Source organism: Callorhinus ursinus, unplaced genomic scaffold, assembly GCF_003265705.2.
Source record: "Callorhinus ursinus isolate GAN/ISIS: 27379988/994484 unplaced genomic scaffold, GSC_fseal_2.0 scaffold14, whole genome shotgun sequence".
NCBI lineage: Eukaryota > Metazoa > Chordata > Mammalia > Carnivora > Otariidae > Callorhinus > Callorhinus ursinus.
The window spans coordinates 25740850-25760855 of record NW_027397076.1 but is presented as its reverse complement, the minus strand read 5'-3'; the positions used below and the strand labels follow the sequence as shown (position 1 = coordinate 25760855).

The window sequence follows — 20006 nt, the reverse complement described above, 5'->3', positions numbered from 1 at the left end:
TAATGGCCTGTGCAGATGTATGTAGTTTGTGCATCCAGGCTTACAAAAAAGCTTACTGACACCTGAGAAACAAGCATCTGAGGTCCCTGGAGGGTACTGAGTTTCATGTGAATTTGCAGTTTTTCTTTAACGTATTGTTCAGAGCAAATTAATAGCCACATTATGCCAGGGTGCTGTCACTTTAATCAGGTTTGAATGGCTGCTCAATACTGCGGAAGACAGTAGATTTCTACTAGTCACAACGGATTCTTTCTACCCCCTCCCATCTGATTTTATAGAATTTGATATTGTGTCCAATTAATGTACACAAATACCTACACGTTAGAGAGGTAGGCAGTAGCCGGCTAGAGAGATCTTTTTATACTTTATAAAAGAAATTCATCCTAGGTGATGCAGATGTCAGCTAATAACAAATCTAGTTAGAATTTTTATTCGGTTGTCTAGAGGAAATCGTTATTTTCAAAGATGTAGGTTGTGGTAACTGCAAAGTGATACTGAAGTTTAGTATTTGCAGCCGTTCACCTTTCTTAAGGTGATATCACATTAATGTTGAATCGCCCGGGGGTGGGGGGAGGCAAAGGCAGGTACTTTTTGGGTTATTATTAACTCTTAGGAAAAAGAAAAGGAAGTTCAATATTTCTGGCACGGTCATGAATTTCCTAATGTTTTACATATCAAATGGATGGGGGTGCATTTCCACAAGATGTATGCTAGTAAAAACCTGATAACATTTGAAGGAATGTTAAATGTTGGCCAAAGGAATACTTTTCATTTCAAATGTCAGGTTTTCTACAAGATCTCTTTTTTTTTTATTTAGATAATATATTTTATTTGACTTATAGCCAAATATAAGCATCATGATCATTTCAACATGTAATCAACATTAAACAATATTAATAAGCTGTTTTATATTCTTTATTATTGTACTAAGTCTTCAAAATCTGGTGTAATTTGCACTTACAGTACATCTCGATTCAGTCTAGGTACATTTCTTTCTTTTTTTTTTTTATTATGTTATGTTAATCACCATACATTACATCATTAGTTTTTGATGTAGTGTTCCATGATTCATTGTTTGCGTATAACACCCAGTGCTCCATGCGGTACATGCCCTCTTTAATACCCATCACCAGGCTAACCCATCCCCCCACCGCCCTCCCCTCTAGAACCCTCAGTTTGTTTCTCAGAGTCCATAGTCTCTCCTGGTTCGTCTCCCCCTCCGATTTCCCCCCCTTCATTCTTCCCTTCCTGCTAACAAGATCTCTTTTCTTTTTATTGACTTAGAAATTGATTTTTTTTATATAACTGTACACTTTTATGAGCCTTCCCTACAATGTATAATTTATGAATTTGCTCTCTGATTACATTAATATATGTGCACAAATGAGCTGTTTCAAAATGGTGATGTATGATTTGGAATTAATTAGGAATATGTTAAATAACTAAACTATGAATAAAAATTGATAAATTCCTGTGACTTGAGTTATAAGAAGGTACTGTGCATGCAGTCAATCCATTTCATTACCGTGTTGTTTTCGTTACATAAGTGAAATCTGTATTAGTGACTGCAGATATCTAGTGACTAACATTCTCTTTTGGCCCCTTAATAGCAACACTCTTTAATATCTGATATGTAAATACCTAAGATTCTAAATTGAGAAGTAATCTGTGGAAAATTTGAGAACCGATCAACTCCTTGTAGGAGCATTTCAATAAAGACCACCGTTCAACATGACTAAAATATTAAGTGCTTATTTTGGGTTGTCATAGTGCAAACATTAAGTGCTTTCATAAAGAAAATTCATCTTGCTAAATTTAGACGGGGGCTTGTATCCATTTGGTTCATAAATCTGGATAAAAGACAAATTGTTACATTTACCCAGATGTTTTATCTTCCCAGCAACTTATCTATAAAATGACTGAAAACATCTGGATTATAGACTGAATTTTTCATTTTCTTTTGTACATAGAGAAACAGGTGCTACAATCATAATTTAAAAAAGGGAAATTAAGGGAATAGATAATTGTCCCATTAAGATATGGTAGTTCATGTGCAGAAACAAACAAACAGCCAGAACTTCATTATCCTCAGGTGTACAATCACCAGGAAAACACTGTACTGTTATGAGTCACTTTTAGCTTTTCCAGAAATCAGATACAGGGCACCATTTTGGAAAGAGAGAGCTGTCTGCACGGTGCATGGCGTCCTTTGCAGGAAGGGTTTTGTTTTTTTGTTTTTTCTGACTGAAGATATCTATAAAGGAATGGTTTTCCTTATGAGTGAATGACCAAGTACAAACAAACAAACAAAAAGCTTCCTTCAATTTCTGAGACTAGTTACTAAAACCCAAAACATCGTAGACCTTACACTTTTCTGAGGTTTTCTACCTTTCCTCTTCTCTCCTGTCCTTTCCATCACAGCTATTTACTGAGAAGCTATGATGCTGATTTAGAAATGATTGCAACCAAACAGCTTGGCGTCCCACTTTTTAATGTTATTTATGTAGAAACACTATTTCTTCACATGACATCAGTCAGTTAATTAAAGACAACGACTGTGAGGTTAGAATACTCGAGTTCCACGAAGGCTTCTATAAAGGACAACTTGGTAAAGGGTTGAGATGAAAGGAATCCATGATTCTTCCCATCTGCTGCCAGAATATTATCTGTGTGGTTCCCCTCAGAAGATACAGAGCTGACACTGAAAGTGTTTCAAGTACCTTCTGCCTAAGTAGAGAGGAAGTAGTAGAAATGACTTAAGAGCTGCCAGTTGGAGCAGCAACAGGGTGATTTTGTTGTTTGTCTGTTTACTTGTTTTGTTTCTATCACTTTAATGGGGGAGTAAGATTTTTCATAGAATTTCAAAAGCCCTAAGGAGGGATTTCAATGAGAAAACAGTAGTCACCTAATGGATTGAGACATTGGTGACAAATTAAGTTACTGATCTTTCTTTATCTGCCTTGAGCCATCTTTGCTGAGTTCTTATGTCTTAGAGTAATCACAGTATTTCTGTCTCTGTTTGATTGAACTGCTACAGTTTTAATTGCAATTGCCAGTTCTGAAGTCACTATATTCTATATATAGCCAAAATCCTCCTTCTTTGAGGAGCCTGATAATTCTGGATTTTATTAAAGTGGTTCCAAATCCTCCAGCAAACTTCACTCATGCCAGTTCTTAAACCAAAATCATTGATCTTAAAAGTATACAGAATCGGCGCGCCTGCGTGGCTCAGTCGGTTAGGCAGCTGCCTTTGGCTTGGGTCGTGATCCCGGGGTCCTGGGATTGAGCCCCACATCGGGGTCCCTGCTTGGCGGGAAACCTGCTTCTCCCTCTCCCTCTGCCTGCCGCTCCCCTTGCTTGTGTTCTCTGTCTCTCTGTCAAATAAATAAATAAATAAATAAAATCTTAAAAAAAAAAAAGTACACAGAACCCTAATACCATATTATTAATATGTGTCAAGGCTACTTGACGTGGTAATCCTTATTTTTGCACAATTTTGTAGGATGTACTTTTAAGAACAGACAACTTGGACAACAGCTTTAACCACAAAAACTGGTTAGGCTGACCAAATTCAGTCCATATCCTTGGGTTTATCTGGACAAGATCCAGTAGCCCAGGATTTTTTTAAAGACAGCAATGTATTTTCTTTACAAAAATCAAATCCACAAAATTGAATAAATAATTACAGTTTAAGAACAATTACCCTGAGCAGGGATCTCTGTGGGAAATGGTACAGGTTCAAATATAGTACCATCTCATTCCTCCCAGCTAGGCTAATTGTGAAACACATAGCCAACATTTGAGGATTTGATATGGAGGGTATCAGAGTTTAAGCCACTTGTTTCTCCGGATCACCCTCTTCCTTTGTTACCCCCGCTTTCTCAGACATTCTACTCTTGTGCATATGTTGGTACACTTTTTGCCGAGAGATTCTAATGTGTCAGTCTATAGTCCTAAATTTAATCCATAGTAGGGGATTTTCTTCATCTTTGGAATTCAACATTGGAAGCTTTATGATTGTTATTTCTGCCTTTTTAAAAAACATTTTGAAACTATGTGCGAAATGTGTGACTTTCTTATAACTTGAATGTACTTTGCCCCATGCAAAATCTTGTATATTTTGCTGCAAAATGCTTTTCTAGGACTAAGGCGTAAGAAGCTCTATATGGGTAACGTGACAGTGAGGAAAGCGTCTTCTTGGTCACTTACCTTGAAGATGCTATCTTCAATTATTTACAAGCTATTCTCTGTAGCTTGGGAGCCAATAGTCACTAGCCAACACTCCCCGGCTGCAGATCTCGGAGTGAAATACACCTATGTACAGATGATGCCTTCCTGTGTTTGCTTTCTAACTCTTTGTTATTACTGGCTTTTGGGTTTTACTTAATGTCCAAGTCCGAGTGGTATAGCTTCGTTAAAGTACAGGCCTGTATTTTCAAAGACAATGCATCATTGCACTAAACTCTCGAAATGCACACTGTAGAATTCAGAATACTGGGTTGAATTGGGCTGCACTGACAATGCCTTTGCCCCATGACCTGCGCTGTCCAGGGTAGACCCCATGCCACTTTCAAATAGTAGGATGCAGAGTCTTTAGTGATGTGAATGAATCACTTCTGTCTGCTGCCTTTTTGCTTTTTTCAATGCAGTGGTCAAAAATAAACTCACCTCTTTTTTCTAATTCATGGGGAAGACATTTTACATAGTTTAGCATGAGAAGTTATGATTGGGGAAAGAACAGTTTTATGGATGCAGTGGCATCTCAGCAATGTTCAGCTAGTGATGCCGACAGTATCCATCTGCTGAGAAAAAAGTCCTGACGTCATCTTTGTTGCCTGGCAACGGTATTTTTTTTTTCTCATTTAGAGCAATCTTCATTAGTTTAAGGTGGGTAATTTTTACTGATCATTTGAGAAGCAGGGGCTTAGAGGTAAGCTACGTGAATTTGAATTGTGGAAGGAATAATCTCTTGTCAAATGTAAGGCAAGCTTGATGAGGCTTTTCTTTTTGAAAGGGAATAACTGTTTACAAATTGTTAATCCATCTGAAACTGAATCTCCCAAGTCAAATAACAGCCATTGAATCAGACATTGTCCTCTTTACAGCATGATAATGTAGAAAGATCATCAAGTTGTTTTTTTTTTCAAATACGATTACATGAAGTAATGTGGATATGTATAACTGCTTTTTAGAATATTTATTTGTACTCATTATTGTATTAGTGATAATGTTTTCACAGAAGACTGAACACTGGGAAATCGATTAATAACATAAAGTTGGTTTGGTCTTTGAAATGTCTATTCTAATCCTCCAACCTTTGGCAAGAATCACATTTAATCCACTCTTGAAAGGTGAAAATCTGTTATGTTTTTGTAGATCTTTATAAGAAAAAAAGAGTTCCTAAACCCTCCATTGATAAACCTTACTGTCTGGAAATTTCTCTTTCCTGCATGTAAACCCCTGTACTGTGGGTCCATTGACCCCCCCCCCCAAATAGTTCCCAGTTACCTCGTTTGCTGTCAGTTCTGGTTTCAAAAACCACAGATGCCTATTCTCCTTGAAAAAGCAATCAATGTAGGTAGTGGAAAGTGTTGTGGAATCCTAACAGGATGGCCTTTAAATCCTGGTTCAGCCACTGACCCGATAGCCATGGGCAAGTCCTTGATCTTCTGCTTGCACTTTATCTCATGGGCTTGTAGAAAGCTTGAAATGAAGTGAAATATGTCAAGCAATGCAGCTGACTTCCCGGCCGATCGTAACACTCAATGAAGTTTTTCCTTTTCCTTTCCTTTCTATGAATCACCCTTCACGAATATAAAGACCATCTTTAGCCTCCTGGCCTGTAGGTAATCCAGACTCAAGAAAACTTGGAACATAAGAGCTCAATTTATACATGAGAAAAAGTAATCATAGTTTAATTTCTTAGAGTCAGCCAGCTAGTTAAGATTAGAATTGGAACTCTCCTTGCTCTGTGTTGTCCAGAGTCCTCCTATTTTATGTCCTATCTTATGCCTTCATTAATTCAACATTTCTTATCTAACTCAACTGCAGGTTATTTATGAGTTTTCCCACCACTAGAGGCAGGAAGGAGCTCGTAAGGAGGAAGGATAAGACCACAGCTCAAATTAATGGTCTGCTTCCAGCACAAAAAGTTAGGCGGCTTTGAATTAAGTATTTTAAACAGTAATCGTACCATCTCATGAACACAAAGATTGAATTGATTTTCTTTCACCAGTGTACATCTCACTGTTCTGTTTTCTTTCTGCTACCACCATTCAAGTTATTTATAGCGCACTGTATAGATTCAGAGGTGGAGAGAATGGTTTCTCTACAAATTGCTTTTATGCCCATCATGATGCTGTGATTAATATGACTCAGCGGTACCAGGCTGCTGAATTGATTGATTTCCAGGACTTCAGCTCTCTGCATGGGCCACCAACTTCTAAATCTATATTGCTTAAATGTAGTGTTTCTAGAACCACAGTGTGCAGAATAGCAGATTTTCAGATGCGACAGGAGCTCTTATCAACAGAGTTGGGCTCTGTGAACCTGCCACTGTGTTCTTCTTAACCCACACTCACATCTACTCTTCTTTCCACGTTGCCTTTCATGTCTGAGCCAAAATCCTGGGGTGGTCCTGGACCTCTCCCTCTTGCTCTTTCTCCATACCCAGACAATCACCAAGACCCTCTGACTCTGAGCATAACTCAGATTTGGTCTTATCTTCCACTTCTGCTCACTCACCTTCATCAGACCACCAGCATCTAACTGACTTCTTGCTCTGGATGGGATCCTCAGCTTAGTGCTCCAGTTTGCAACTGAAGGGATTTTTCTACCATGCAATTCTGAGCAAATCACTTCTGCTAAAACCCCGTGTCTCTCCTTGTTCCCGGAATGATATCCACATTTCTTACCATGGCACAGAAGACACTTCATGATCTGCCTCTGCTCATCTCTCTCACTTTGTCTCTTGTTCTGTTCTCTCTTAGTCACCCAATTGCCCTGAGCTTTGCTATGCTGAATAACTTGCTGTCAGTCCCTTGATGGTCTATCTTCTCAACCTTTGAACATGCTGCTATTTCTGTTTGGCATGTCTTTCCACCCTTAACACTGCCTTCTCATTAAAAGAAATGCCTTTCAGAGAATTCCATAAATATGTATTGAAGGACTGACCTTTGAATATCATTCTTGGGATAAGAAAATGTTGGAACAGAATTATAATGGTAAGATACAGCTTTTTCTCTTCTGAATCCTCTATTCTCCCACTCCCTGATTCATTTTAGGATTGCATTATTCTGTGATTAGCTATTTATTTTTTAAGAACCCTGACCTCAGTAATGGGAACTGGAGCCTAAACCCCTGTAAGAAGTATGTATTTACTAGTCAGCAAACATTTCTCAAGCACAAAATGTCAGAGACTAGACTGTGTTTGGTCCTGCTCATTCAAATGATTCTCAAGCACCTAGGAAGAACCTAATTTCAACAACTGGTTAGGAGAGAGTTTTCAGATAATTATATGCACATTTTTTTTTGAGAATTACACTAGTTCTTTTTTGAAAGATTTTATAATATTTTTAGTGGCGAGTGTTCCAAGTGTTTATTGCTGTGCAAAAACAAACAAACAAACAAAAAAACCCCCCAAACCTAGCAGCTTAAAACAACATCCATGTATCATGGTTTCATGGGTGTGTGTTATGGGCAATGATCAGCAGGGGTTTTATGCTCCATGTACTAGTTTGTTTGTTTGTTTGTTTCCATGGACTGTTGATTGAGACAACTCAGACAATAAATAGTGGTGAATGGACTGATCTGGTGGGTCAAGATAACTTCACTCTCATGCTTGGAATGGCTGGAAGGTTGGAGTCAGTCAGGACTGTTGATGTGAATGCCTGCAAGTGGCATTTTTAGTGTGGAAGATTCAGAATAATGGGCCATTTTACATGGTGGCTCAGAGGTTCCAGAGATAGTGATCTAAAACTCTTCAGGCCTGTGCCTGGAAACAAAGAATCACTTCCACTCTTTTCTCTCAGTGTCATCAAAAAGTGGCCCAGATTCCAATAGAGAGGACATAGGTCCCACCTTTCAGGAGGATGAGGCTCAAATAAATTGCAGTCATCCTTAATCTCCACCGTGGGTAAATTTCAAAGTTGTGGATGTAGCCTTCTGACTTTTTCAACATAATTTCCCCTTTGCTCGCCATTCATAAATAACTTCTGCCTATATTTTCATGTGTATCTTGCCAGGATACATATTTTTGTTCAACGCATAGTATTTACAAAAAAGAATCATATTATGCATTCTGTTTTACAGATTTTCTAAACAATATTTTGTGAGAATTATTTCCTATCAGACATTTTTCTATGTTGTTTGAATAGCTATGCATAATTCTTAATATGGAATATTCTCTATTTTTGGACAGTCTTCTAAACATTAATATAAACAATACTGTGATAAATATCCTTGCTGCTTAATGTTTGTGAACTCCTACAAATATTCCTTTATATATATATATCCCTTAACTGGGTTAAAGAGTATGTACCTTTTTAAGGATTTTTATAATTGCCACATTGCCTTTGAGAAATGTTGTGTTGATCTATACACACACTAACACTTATGTAACAAAAATGATTGTCTTTGGCTTTTGTGGGCAATCTGTCTCCCTTGCACCCTAGTCTTTCTGCTAGTCTAGTGAATTCTCATCTGAGAATAAATTCTCATGTTCTTCATGTTCAGGAAGCCACAGAAATCTCAATATGAAACAACTATTCTAATACAGCCTCTGTCTGTCCATGAATTTTCTCATACACATCTCTCTCAAAACCCCAACTAAAATAAACCTGATTGCAGACAATGGATGTTGTACAAATATTTACATAAATTTTATGTGCATTGTTGTGCTTCATTAACCTTTTGTTCAAAAGCCCTCATTAGCTTGCAGGATCACTCAGACTGAAAGCTTAAGGTCTTACAAGGACTTCAAAGTAGTTTTAAATGATCTGTTTCCTCACTACCTATCTGAGCTTATTTCCTGTTAATACTTTCCTCATTTATTCTGCTTCAGTAACACCAGCTGCCTAACTATTCCTGAAACACTCCAGGAATAAGCTTACCTCAGGACCATTGCAGTTGTGGTTCCTTTCTCGTGGATTCTTTGTCCTTAGATGTCATGTGACATAGGTCCTCACTCGTTTCAGGTCTTTACTCAGATGTTGCCTTCTCAGGGAGGCCTTTCTGGCCCCCCAGTCAAAAATTGCAATTCTTCCCCATCACATCTCATTCCCTGTCTATGTTTTTAAAAATTTTCTTAGTGCTCATCACTCTTTAACATGCCATATGGTTTATTTATGTTTTTTATTGTTTGTCTTTCCAACTAGAATGTGAGCTCCTTGACCGTAGGAATTGTGGTCACTTTTGTTTACTATTCTATCCCCAGTTCTAATGAGAGCACCTATCATGTAATAGCTGCTCAGTAAATATTTGCTAATAAGGGATATGTCCCACCAGTACCTCCATTTGCGAATATGAGAGACCGGGTCACTCTCTATTGCTAGGATTTTTCTTCCTCTGAGACACAGTCTGGGTGATTTCTCTTCAGCCCTCTGTATTCTTCCTAAGAACCTCACAAGTGGTACACTTGTCTATTTCATTCTTCTCCTTGTCTGTAAGAACTATGCAAACCGGTGCAAATGGTTTAAATTTTCTAGGTTAGTCCTTAGTAGTTTTCATTTGTGAGAAGAATATTCCCTTTTCTCCCTGTCTCCCTATGTAGTTGGATTAAACGCATAATATAAACAAAAAGCACTTAGCATAGTACACAGCATAATTCATATTTGAAAAAAAAAGTATATTCATTTTCATTCCTTTTCTTCCTTTAGAGTTAGCAGTTTTAAGGAAAATTCCTTTACATAACAGTTCACTAATGCAATGAGGTAGAGAGACAGTAAAGTGAAGTGTCTGCATTCGCCGTTAATGCAGTATGAATATAAATGTACCAAAATAACGCATTCTTCACAAGCTTCATTCAGTTCCCTGCCATATTCTTCCTGGGTGTCTCTTTCTAAGATTAGGTATCTTTGGAAAGATTTCTCCAAATGAACCATCCAATTCTGTTCTTCAGAGAGAATGTTCTAGTTTGCACCTATTTCCCGGTCACAGGGTGACATCCGGATTTCCCATCTCCCTAGATAACTGCTAGCCGGTTAATTATAGCCTGGACAGTGTGAAGCAGATGATTTTAGAACATATTTGCAGTGGGGCTTTGGGAATCCTTAGAAGTTTGGTTAAGGCCGGCAGTATGCCCAAGGGCTTGTCCCAGCCAGAAGCCTATTCTGCACATGGACCAGCCTGAGAGCCGGGGTGGTTGTGATCTGTGTGCGTGAATGTGTGAGCACATGGATGTGTGAGCACACAGGCATGCACTTGCCGTGCAGGTGGATCAGTACATTCTTTGGGTCTCAGGATGTTCAGAGATATAAAGAGAGAAAACCAAAGTTCTCATCCCACTTTGGTCCTAACTATGGCTCCCTGTGTGGAGCCGAGGAACTGTCATTTCGCCTGAATGTATCTTTTACATGTCACTACCAACAGTTCTTTTTCCAAACCCCCAAATGAATATAAAGTCAGCGAGATACCCGAATGACTTATATTGTCTACTTGTCTACTACTGGATAATCCTTTTTATTGCCATTAAAATTCAGTCAAAGTAATCATGTAGAAGAACGTGCTCTTCATATGTCTTACAATCATTAATTATAACAAAACAGCTGAGGGTGCAAAGATGGTAACTATGTAATCACTATACAAAGATGCAGGCAGTAGAAGCTGACCATGTCACTAACTCATTCCTGTGTCTTTGCGTAAGACGAGGTTTTGTTCTCGCTTCCTCTTCCCATACCTCCTTTCTCCCAGTGTTAGAGGAAGAACAGAGTGCCCGCATTTTTCCTAAGAATCCACAGGGACATGAGATGCAGCAGAGTGCAGTTAGAGTTTCGTTGTGGTGGTTTTGTGTTTGTCTCTCTTTCAGACAGCAGGTCCTGAAGCCATCTTCCGGAAGGTTCGTTTGTAGGTTCTAGAGCCATCTGTTGACACGTTGCTGAGAGGCTTCATGGTGTTAAGAAATGTAGAGAGTTTGAACTTGAAATGATTGGAGTGCCACTGGTGATAAACTAAACCTGATAAGACACACTTTGAACACAGAAGATGTGCTTTAGCAGTTGCTTCCCCCGCCCAGGGCGTGAGGGGGAACAGAAGCATCATAAGGGGGACATCTCCCTGTGTCCTGTGTCCTAGTAGCTTCTGTGGCTGTAGTCACCTTGCTCTGTCAGCACACCTTCCTTTAAGCTCCTCACTGAAACTCGACAGGGGGTTGCTTCCCGGTACCACACCGCTCTTGTCTCTGTCAGTTTGGAGGACAGCTGAGTCATTACTGAGACATTTTTAAAAAGGCAAAGGGGAAAATGTTGCTAACCTTTCCGGATATGGGGGTTTCCTTCCCTGCTTTGCTTGTGCTGTAGGGAGAGAAGACAGGGAGATTGCGTGACTGACGGAATGCCATTTTGTATAATACCTGTCCATTTTTTGTCATGGTATGAACACATTTGAAACATTTGTCATGGTATGAAGCCATTTGAAAGTTCTTTGTTAACATCAGAAATGTCTGCTCTGGTGACTTGCTGCTTCTCCTCAGTGGTGACCATATCGCTTAGCATCTTAAGCACTGGACTGTGACTTAGGAACTGTATTTTCATGTTCCAGAGTCCATCTTCTGTTATTGATGCCAGCTGAACCACCATCCATAAAATGTGAATAATAAACTGAACTACTCTGGAAAGTAAAGAAGAGTAATAAATTCTTCCCACCATCCTAAAGTGATATAAATGTATGATAAGTTATGGTAGAAGCCATAGTGGAAAGAATACATTCTGAGTCCTTAGGAAGATAGATGTTTTTTAATTTTTTGGATTACTTTGGATTCAGTTGGTTTGGCAGTTAATCCCTTGGGTATACATACTGTATGTTTGTGTGTATAATATTAAGCCACTAGTTCCAAAACTTTTCAGTCAGTACCTCTTACTGTGCTCCTCCGCACATGCAAATCTCATATTTAAAAGATTATGCTAACCCCAAACTTGTGTTCACCCATAATAACAAATGCATTTGTCCATAAAAATAATCACTTTCAGAATGTATGGCTATCATATAATAGCTGCCATTGTTCTGACTATTAACAATTTGAGACAGAGAAAATGATTTTATCATGTTTGTTCATCCGTGCAAGTTAATTGTGGCAAAGTCTCTGGTCTTGATGAAATAATCAGCATAGCATAAATGTCCTTCTTTCCTTCCTTCTTCCCTTCCTGCCTGCCTGCTTGCCCTGTCTTCCTGCCTTCTAGGAGCCCAGGGACAACAGACTGAGAGCAATTTGATAGAGCATTGTTAAGTTCAGCTGTAGATGCAAGCTCTCTAGGTAGCTGTAGTTCTTTCAAAATTAGAGTTGATATTGTTCATATATTCCCCCAAATCCTTGGGTTATTTATTCCAGAAATTAAGCCATAAATAACAAATATCTTGCACGTAGCTATTATTTACCATGATAAAAATCTTTAGGTGAATTAAGAGAGAGCACTTTTCTAAAGATCTTTGAGTTTTTATCATGTGTTGCAAAATTCTCACAGCCACATAATTCTGTATTTTTCATGCCTGTTGATTCATAACCAAGAACATTAGAGAGATCTCTCTTTTCTTTAGAAGTGTTACTCTATACATTATTCTCAATTTGTGTCCTTAGGTTTTAAAACTGTTGGATCTGGTATCGATTACTGGATCTTTTTTTCATTTTTAAAGAATACATTTCCACTCCTCATCTCTTCCTCGTGCAGTTAAAGTCTATGACAAACTTGGGGGTAGGGGGCAGGGCATACATCGAAGAAACATCATGATCTCGAGTTTAAATATTAAATGATAAATAATATTTATTTCTCCAGAGACTGGATCCCCAATTACGGCATCATGCATTGGATTAGGTAATTCTAAAACACCTCCTCCAGGACAAGCAGGAAAAAGTGTTCCAGGATACAATGGTGAGAAATGACCCTGATTATTTGGAATATGCAAGGTTAATAAATTTGGTATTTTTCCATGTCTAATGCGAATCAAACTGCACAGTAGGTGCTTAAAAGTATTTGATTGAATGAATACTTTGTACTATAAATAAATGCCTTAATTTTGTTATTAGTCAATTGGATCAAAAATAAGATTGTTGACTTCCAAGGACATGTTCTAAATGGCTGTCATAACCAAGAAAATAGTATTTATAAGGTACATTAAGGATATGGCTGTGAAATTAATATGTATGGAATCCTTGCTAGGTGCAGAGTACTTTGCATACATCATTTCATTTAATGATGAATTGTATTTAATTCAGAGGTATCATTACCATTCTAAAGATGAGTTAACTGGTGCCCGGAGAGACTGAATCACTTTCTTGAGGTAATACGGCTGATTGCTCCTATAGACAACGTTTTATTTTGTTTGTTTCTTTGTGTGTTTTTGCTACAAAAGTTGCAGTGTTTCCCATTATATATATGCTACCGTTTAATTTAGGAGTGATGATAAGGCTTCTGAACCTTGTTGGCCAAAGATAAGTATAAAAGGTAAAGATTCAAAAAAAATAAAAAGTAAAGATTCTAAATAGAGAAATCACTTCATCCATGCTGGTGGTATGTGACAATGGGATATAATATATTTTAAGTTTTTGCTATAGATTGCTGGTAGTGGCTATAACAGTTCAGTAATATCCCATGGGCTCCACTTGCTAGTTGCATAACTTATACAAGTCACCTAACTTTTCAGAAATTCGATTTCCTTCTTTCTAAATGGGAATAATAATTCCCCATGCTTCATAGGGTCATGATGTAACACACTGAAGCATTAACACAAGCACTTGCCAGTAACCAGACTGAACTAAGTCTTAGCTAGTCGTGTGCTGCTATTTCAGGGAATATGAAGAACAGAAGTTATTTTATATGCATAAGGTCACACAATTTAGCTTAATAGACTTATGAGGAAAACCCATCTTTGGGAGACAGAAAACGGTTCCAACATATAGTTTCTATTTGCATGTAAATTCTAAAATATAGAGAATATATAAAATATATATCCTCTGCCTCTCTGACATAAAAATACTGTCTTTTCTTTCTAGGACAGTGATTAGTTAAGGAAATGTGGATCATTTGACTTAGCCTCTCAGATGTATTTGTAAAAAGAAACTTTAGATTTTTTTTTTTTTTTTTTTAGGGCAGAAATAGATATTCTGTGAAGTCAGTGACTTTTCCAAGCATGGGAAGGTGAACCCAGCTTTAGTGAAATCTTCACTTTGAACGGTTCTGTCATCCTTGCTCCTTTTATTGGAAAAATTACTTTGTGTTGAGCCATTTTTAGGGGCTGATGTTTGTGGGAGATGTTAAATACATTTCCCTTTCGGTATTTTTATACTGAGCTATAAGAAAGAGTTAAGCTTTGATGCCTCATGAAATTTCAGTACAGAAATTTCTCCTTGGCTGACAGACAGTGTAGGTTAAACGTTAGAACTAAAGTATCTATAACCAAGGAAGTAGTGACTTTATGACTCATGATTTTTATGTTTTGTGGTTAGTCAGAGATTCAGAAGCATAATGTAGTATTCAGTAGTATAATAAAAAAGCAGTATCCACTTGGGAAAGGAAAGAAAACCATTTTTTGTGTGTGAAAAATATTCAATGCGATGTAACAGTTTCACATTCATTGAGTACCTTACACAAGCTTGTCACCTTTTTCTTCAGGTAATTCTTGTAACAACACTGAGAAAAGAATCACTCCCATTTTTTATCTAGAGAAATTGAGGGTGTAATACTTGTACAGGGGAGCAGAGTAAATTGGCTACTGTACTGAGATTTGGGGACGCAAGCATTAGTGAGGCATGACCTCCAACCTTAATGACCTTCTAGTCTTGTGAGAGGAATATTTATACCACTACTAATTGTCAGAATAGAACTTTAAAACAAAGTGTTCTGGGAACACAAAGAAAGGAACGATTAACTTTTTTCTGGGGACAGTGTCCTTCTTTTCTCATAGCCTCGCTCAGTAGAACAACCTGGATGGATGAAGCCACATAAAGGATCAATTAGAGCTTAAAACATGATGATATATCCTCATTTCCAGCTTGCACTAGGGGTTACTGAATGTGGATTCAAGCTTTGACCTCCTAAAATCTTCAGGATTTTAACAGTGTATTTTAACAGAAAGTACTGGGATAATATTTGGGAATTAAATGGATCTTGAAGGCTCAGAAGTGGATATTAAGCTTTAAATCAGAAGAAGGGGTTTCCCAGGCTTAAATACCTTATTTTTATTGCTTGAAATATTTTTTGGTGTATTTTAGAACTTGATGTGTTTCCTTTAATTTTTGAAAAGCTGCATATATTTTTAATGTTTGTGGTAGAATAGGCCATGTTGAAGTGGATATAAACATGGATTATGAAATTAACAGCATGTTTGAAATGCAATGTCTTTACTTAAGGGAGGTTCTGAGGGAAAATTCATGATCTTGTTAAGAATCAAAGCATGTGCTCTTTTAATTTTTTGTGAGACATGTTAGCATAGTTATATGTTCACGGTCTCATAGAAATTAAAAGATGCCTGTGAAGCTACAATTTTGGGGGTTGGATATAGGAAACATGGAAAAGTTTAAGCTTTAAGGGTATGCATTTTTATTCAGATTTATATTATTTGTTTGTTTATATTTTACTTTGCAGTTATGATTTTGGATGACAACATGCAAAAACTGAAGGCTCGATGTTTAGGAAATATTGTGGTAAAGTAAGAAAGATTTGCAATGCTACTATTTAAGAGACCAAGAATTGGTATATAATATTAAGAAAAAAATGGAGTGGTTGCAATGATAGTCCTAGGGAAGGGGTTGCAAAATAAGCTCATGCATTGTTTGAGAATACACAGTGCCAACTCTTGTCATTAAACATGGAGGCCCCATTAAGGAGCGCACATGATCTGATGAGCACTGGGTGTTATGCAACTAATGAATCATTCAACACTACATCAAAAACTAATGATGTACTATATGTTGGCTAATTGAATTTAAATTTTAAAAATAAATAAACATGGAAGCCCCCTAAAGTAGAACAAATTTAGATATGATTTTTTAAAAGATAAATCTTCCATTTTAAATAATTTTTTGATGATACAAGTAATGTGTAGGTGATCAATTTAACTTAAATGCCGAAAATACAAGGAAGTATGTAAAGATTCTATACTCCCACCCTTTAGCAATACAACATTAATTTTATAGTATATATGACTTTTTCCTTTTGGTAAGCATTTTAGATTTTTGAAACAATTCAGCTTATTCTGTATTGCTGTTTTTCCTTAAATTTGTCTCATGAGCATTGTTCACTTTAACTCTGCCTCTAAAAATGTTTATCCCATTCTAGAACTCTTAGTCTTTTTCGAATATTTACGATTATAAATAATGCTGTATTGAACATCTTTCTTTGTGTTGTCTTTTCTTCTTTTCTGATAATCACTATAGTATTGCATAATTTCTGAAAGTGTAATTACTAGGTCAAATAGTAGCGTAATATAAAATCCCTGACTCAGCAAGTACAATTCCTTGCTAACATTTTTCAACCTTGTTCATTTGTAAGCAAAAGTGTCAAAATTTGAAGGGAAATATTAAAATTTGCTTTGATTATATCCATACTTTAAAATTGTTATGCCAGTGGAAGCTGAAATGGAAGTTGATTAAGTTGGGAGGAAAACAGGATGTGACATTTTAGTAATTGATACAGGTTACTTTAGTGACTCTGATTAGCATGAGTTTGGCATCTTTACTGATATGGTTTCATAGTAGAATTTGGCAGAAGGAGCTGCTATAAATAAAGAACATTGTATGTCAGGTCTGAAAAAAGCTTTGTTTTCCTATTTATTTAAAAAAATACTTGGAAAAAAAATTTTAAAATAAAAGAATTCTTGGGGCTCCTGGGTGGCTCAGTCGGTTGAGCATCTGACTCTTGGTCTCAGCTCAGATCTTGATCTCAGGCTTGTGAGTTCAAGCCCCTCACTGGGCTCCAAGCTGGGTGTGGAGCGTCCTTAAAAAATAAAATAAAATGAAATAATAAAAGAAAAGAATTCTTATGACTTGGCATCCTGTCTCAGGTCAGAGACCTAACCTGAGGTACAAAATTGTCTCAGGTTAGATGTCTGAACTGCAGGATACCAGACACATACCCTCACCAGTCCCTAAACCTAACCCGAACCCAAACCTGAACCCTAGATCTGAGGAAAAAATAAAGAAAATATGGTATATTTATACAATGGACTATACTCCAATAAAAAAGTACGAGATCTTGGCACTTACAACAACAGGGATGGAGCTAGAAAAAATTATCTCAGGTTAATAAAACATTTAAAATTCTGTGAAAATTAAATGAAAAACAGTAACTTAAAAAAGAATGTATTTCTTCAGGTCAAAATACTTTAACCTTACAAAAAGCTAACAGAGCAGATACACTTTATGATACAATTCTCAGATTCTCATTTATCCCTAAACATATAAGCACTATGTTGCTTTTTCAAGTTTAAATTTTAAGACATCTTGTTGGCAAGATGGGAAAATTAAATACTGAATATACCATTTATATGCATATTATTCTGAGCCAGAATGCATGTTAACATAGAGCTGGTTGAAATCTGACCTCTTGGTGGAAGATGGTAGGGATGGGGGGATGGCGTTCTAAGAAATAAGTAATCTGAACAAGATTGTTGGTGGTTGTTTAGCTTACTTAGGGAAGCACATGGGTTTTGAGAGCCTTTAAAAGCACTCTAGCAGCATACATTTTTATATAACCTCTTAACTATAAGTGAGTCTATCTATTTCATAAAGCAACTCATGTATGATCCTAGGGGTAGTGTTTGATCTAGCAGTTTTATACCCTTCATGTGTTCTGTCATTCTAATTATTGGTGGCTTTGCCCTACTTCCATTCAAAAATAATAAAATATAGCAACAGCCCACATAAACTATATTTTTTCTTGAAGCCATTGATGTGACTTCTAGTACTTAAGAGTAACATAACTATTGCCTTAAAGCATTCTGTTGTTTAAATTGTCACCAATTCAGAATTATTTTCTTCCCTCTGCATTCCTGAACAGGGAATTTTATTGTACTGATCTGAGATTCTGAAATTTCTATGTGAATTATTTGAAGATATAATATGTTATGACATGCAGTGGAGTCTGATTCTTTCCTTAAGTTAATAGTGAAACTAGATGTTTGAAATGTTATATATATTATTGTATTCAAAAGGTAAAGTAGAAAAAACAGGAAAAAAAAGTTCCCACTAAGATCTCTTCTTTAAAAAAAAAAAAATAGTTCTTGAAGGCTTATTTTAGGAACTCGTTTTTATCTGGGAGAGCAAGGATTTCCTTTTGAAACCCACTTCTCCAGTGGCCTTTCCACCCTAACCCATTAACCTCAAAATTATTTGTGCATCTCAGTGGTAGCATGCGAAGGATGTTTTCACATTTAACATCTATCGATAAGACCCATAGCTGTTCTTTGTACCTTGAGGGGATACATTATTCATCCAGAATGTGAGATGGTCAATGAATGCTTTTTAAGATCTCATAATAAATACATGTTTAATTGAATTAAGGGGAAGAAAAAAGCACAGCTTTTTGAGTTAATAAAGATTATTCTGGTTTTAAAAAAAATAGTATGTAATTTGAGAGATAATAATTTTTTCCCTGAAGACTACATTCTAAAGAAGGTCTGTGATCTGAAAGCAGGCTTCTTTCTAGAGATTGGCCACATGGGCCCCCCAAAAACCTCAGTGGACTGTAAAAGGGATTATATCAGATATACAAAATATCTGAGACTCTAAATTTTGAGAGCTTGTTTGGAGGTTCTAGCAGGGGAGCGCAGCTACTCGTATACCCTTGACCAAAGAACGGTCCTCTCCTCTATCGGGGAAGGTCGCCCTCTTCGACCGAGTGCGCAGCTTCGGGAGGGACGCACATGGAGTGGTGAGGGAGGAAGGGGACACCCGCCTAGCCAGCCAGATCAGCTGAATCAACCCTGGCGATCAATGGGGTGACAGATGTTGCAGCCAGATCGCCCTCACATCCTCTGAGACTCTAAATTTTAAGAAATTTGAAAAATTCTTAAAATTCAAATTTGAAAAAACTTACAACAAAAGTTAATACATATTTAATTAAATATCTTTGAAATTTAACATCGTAACAACTTCATGGTCAATTTAGTCTTTTTTTTTTAAAGATTTTATTTATTTATTTGACAGAGGGAGACACAGCAAGAGAGGGAACACAAGCAGGGGGAGTGGGAGAGGGAGAAGCAGGCTTCCTGCTGAGCAGGGAGCCCGATGCGGGGCTCAATCCCAGGACTCTGGGACCATGACCCGAGCCGAAGGCAGACGCTTAACGACTGAGCCACCGAGGCACCCAGTCAATTGAATCTTCATAAATTTTTCAGTTCATTTGCAAACAACGTTTAGGTCTTATTTTCTCATTCTGCACAGTTTCTGAATATATACAGTGACTGCTGAGAAATAAGAGCCAATAGTAAACTAAATGTGTGGCTTCTTGCCAAATGATTTTAAAAGCAAAATTATAACTTTTCTTCCAGAAAAATTCTAGTTTCTATGGCGTATTGCTATGTTTTATTATTTGTGCACATATAGGGGGTAAGGCCACTGGTAATAAGAATAATTAGGGCCCACGGGGGACTTGAAACTGAGATGGCATCAAAAGCCACCCCTGGGATTGACCCCTGGCCAGAGATAGATGTCCACTCTCGATTATTCATACCCACACTTTTCTTTATTATCTTGTCTGGTAACTAAGTAGGAGCAGTTTGAAAGAGCAGTATTCCCTAATGTTATTTTTGCTCACTAATCCTACTTGGAGTATAATTACAAGAATATGGGGAAAGTCTGC

General features: G+C 37.2%; 1 protein-coding gene across 1 annotated transcript in view; it reads left to right on the top strand.

The window, feature by feature from the left end:
• Positions 1–20006, top strand: part of ACSS3 (acyl-CoA synthetase short chain family member 3) — a 150889-nt gene that overhangs the window by 105609 nt on the left and 25274 nt on the right. Inside the window, exons 10-11 of the mRNA XM_025881249.2 lie at positions 12984–13079; positions 15792–15855. Coding sequence (XP_025737034.1) covers positions 12984–13079; positions 15792–15855 — 160 coding nt within the window. The remainder of the gene's footprint in view (positions 1–12983; positions 13080–15791; positions 15856–20006) is intronic.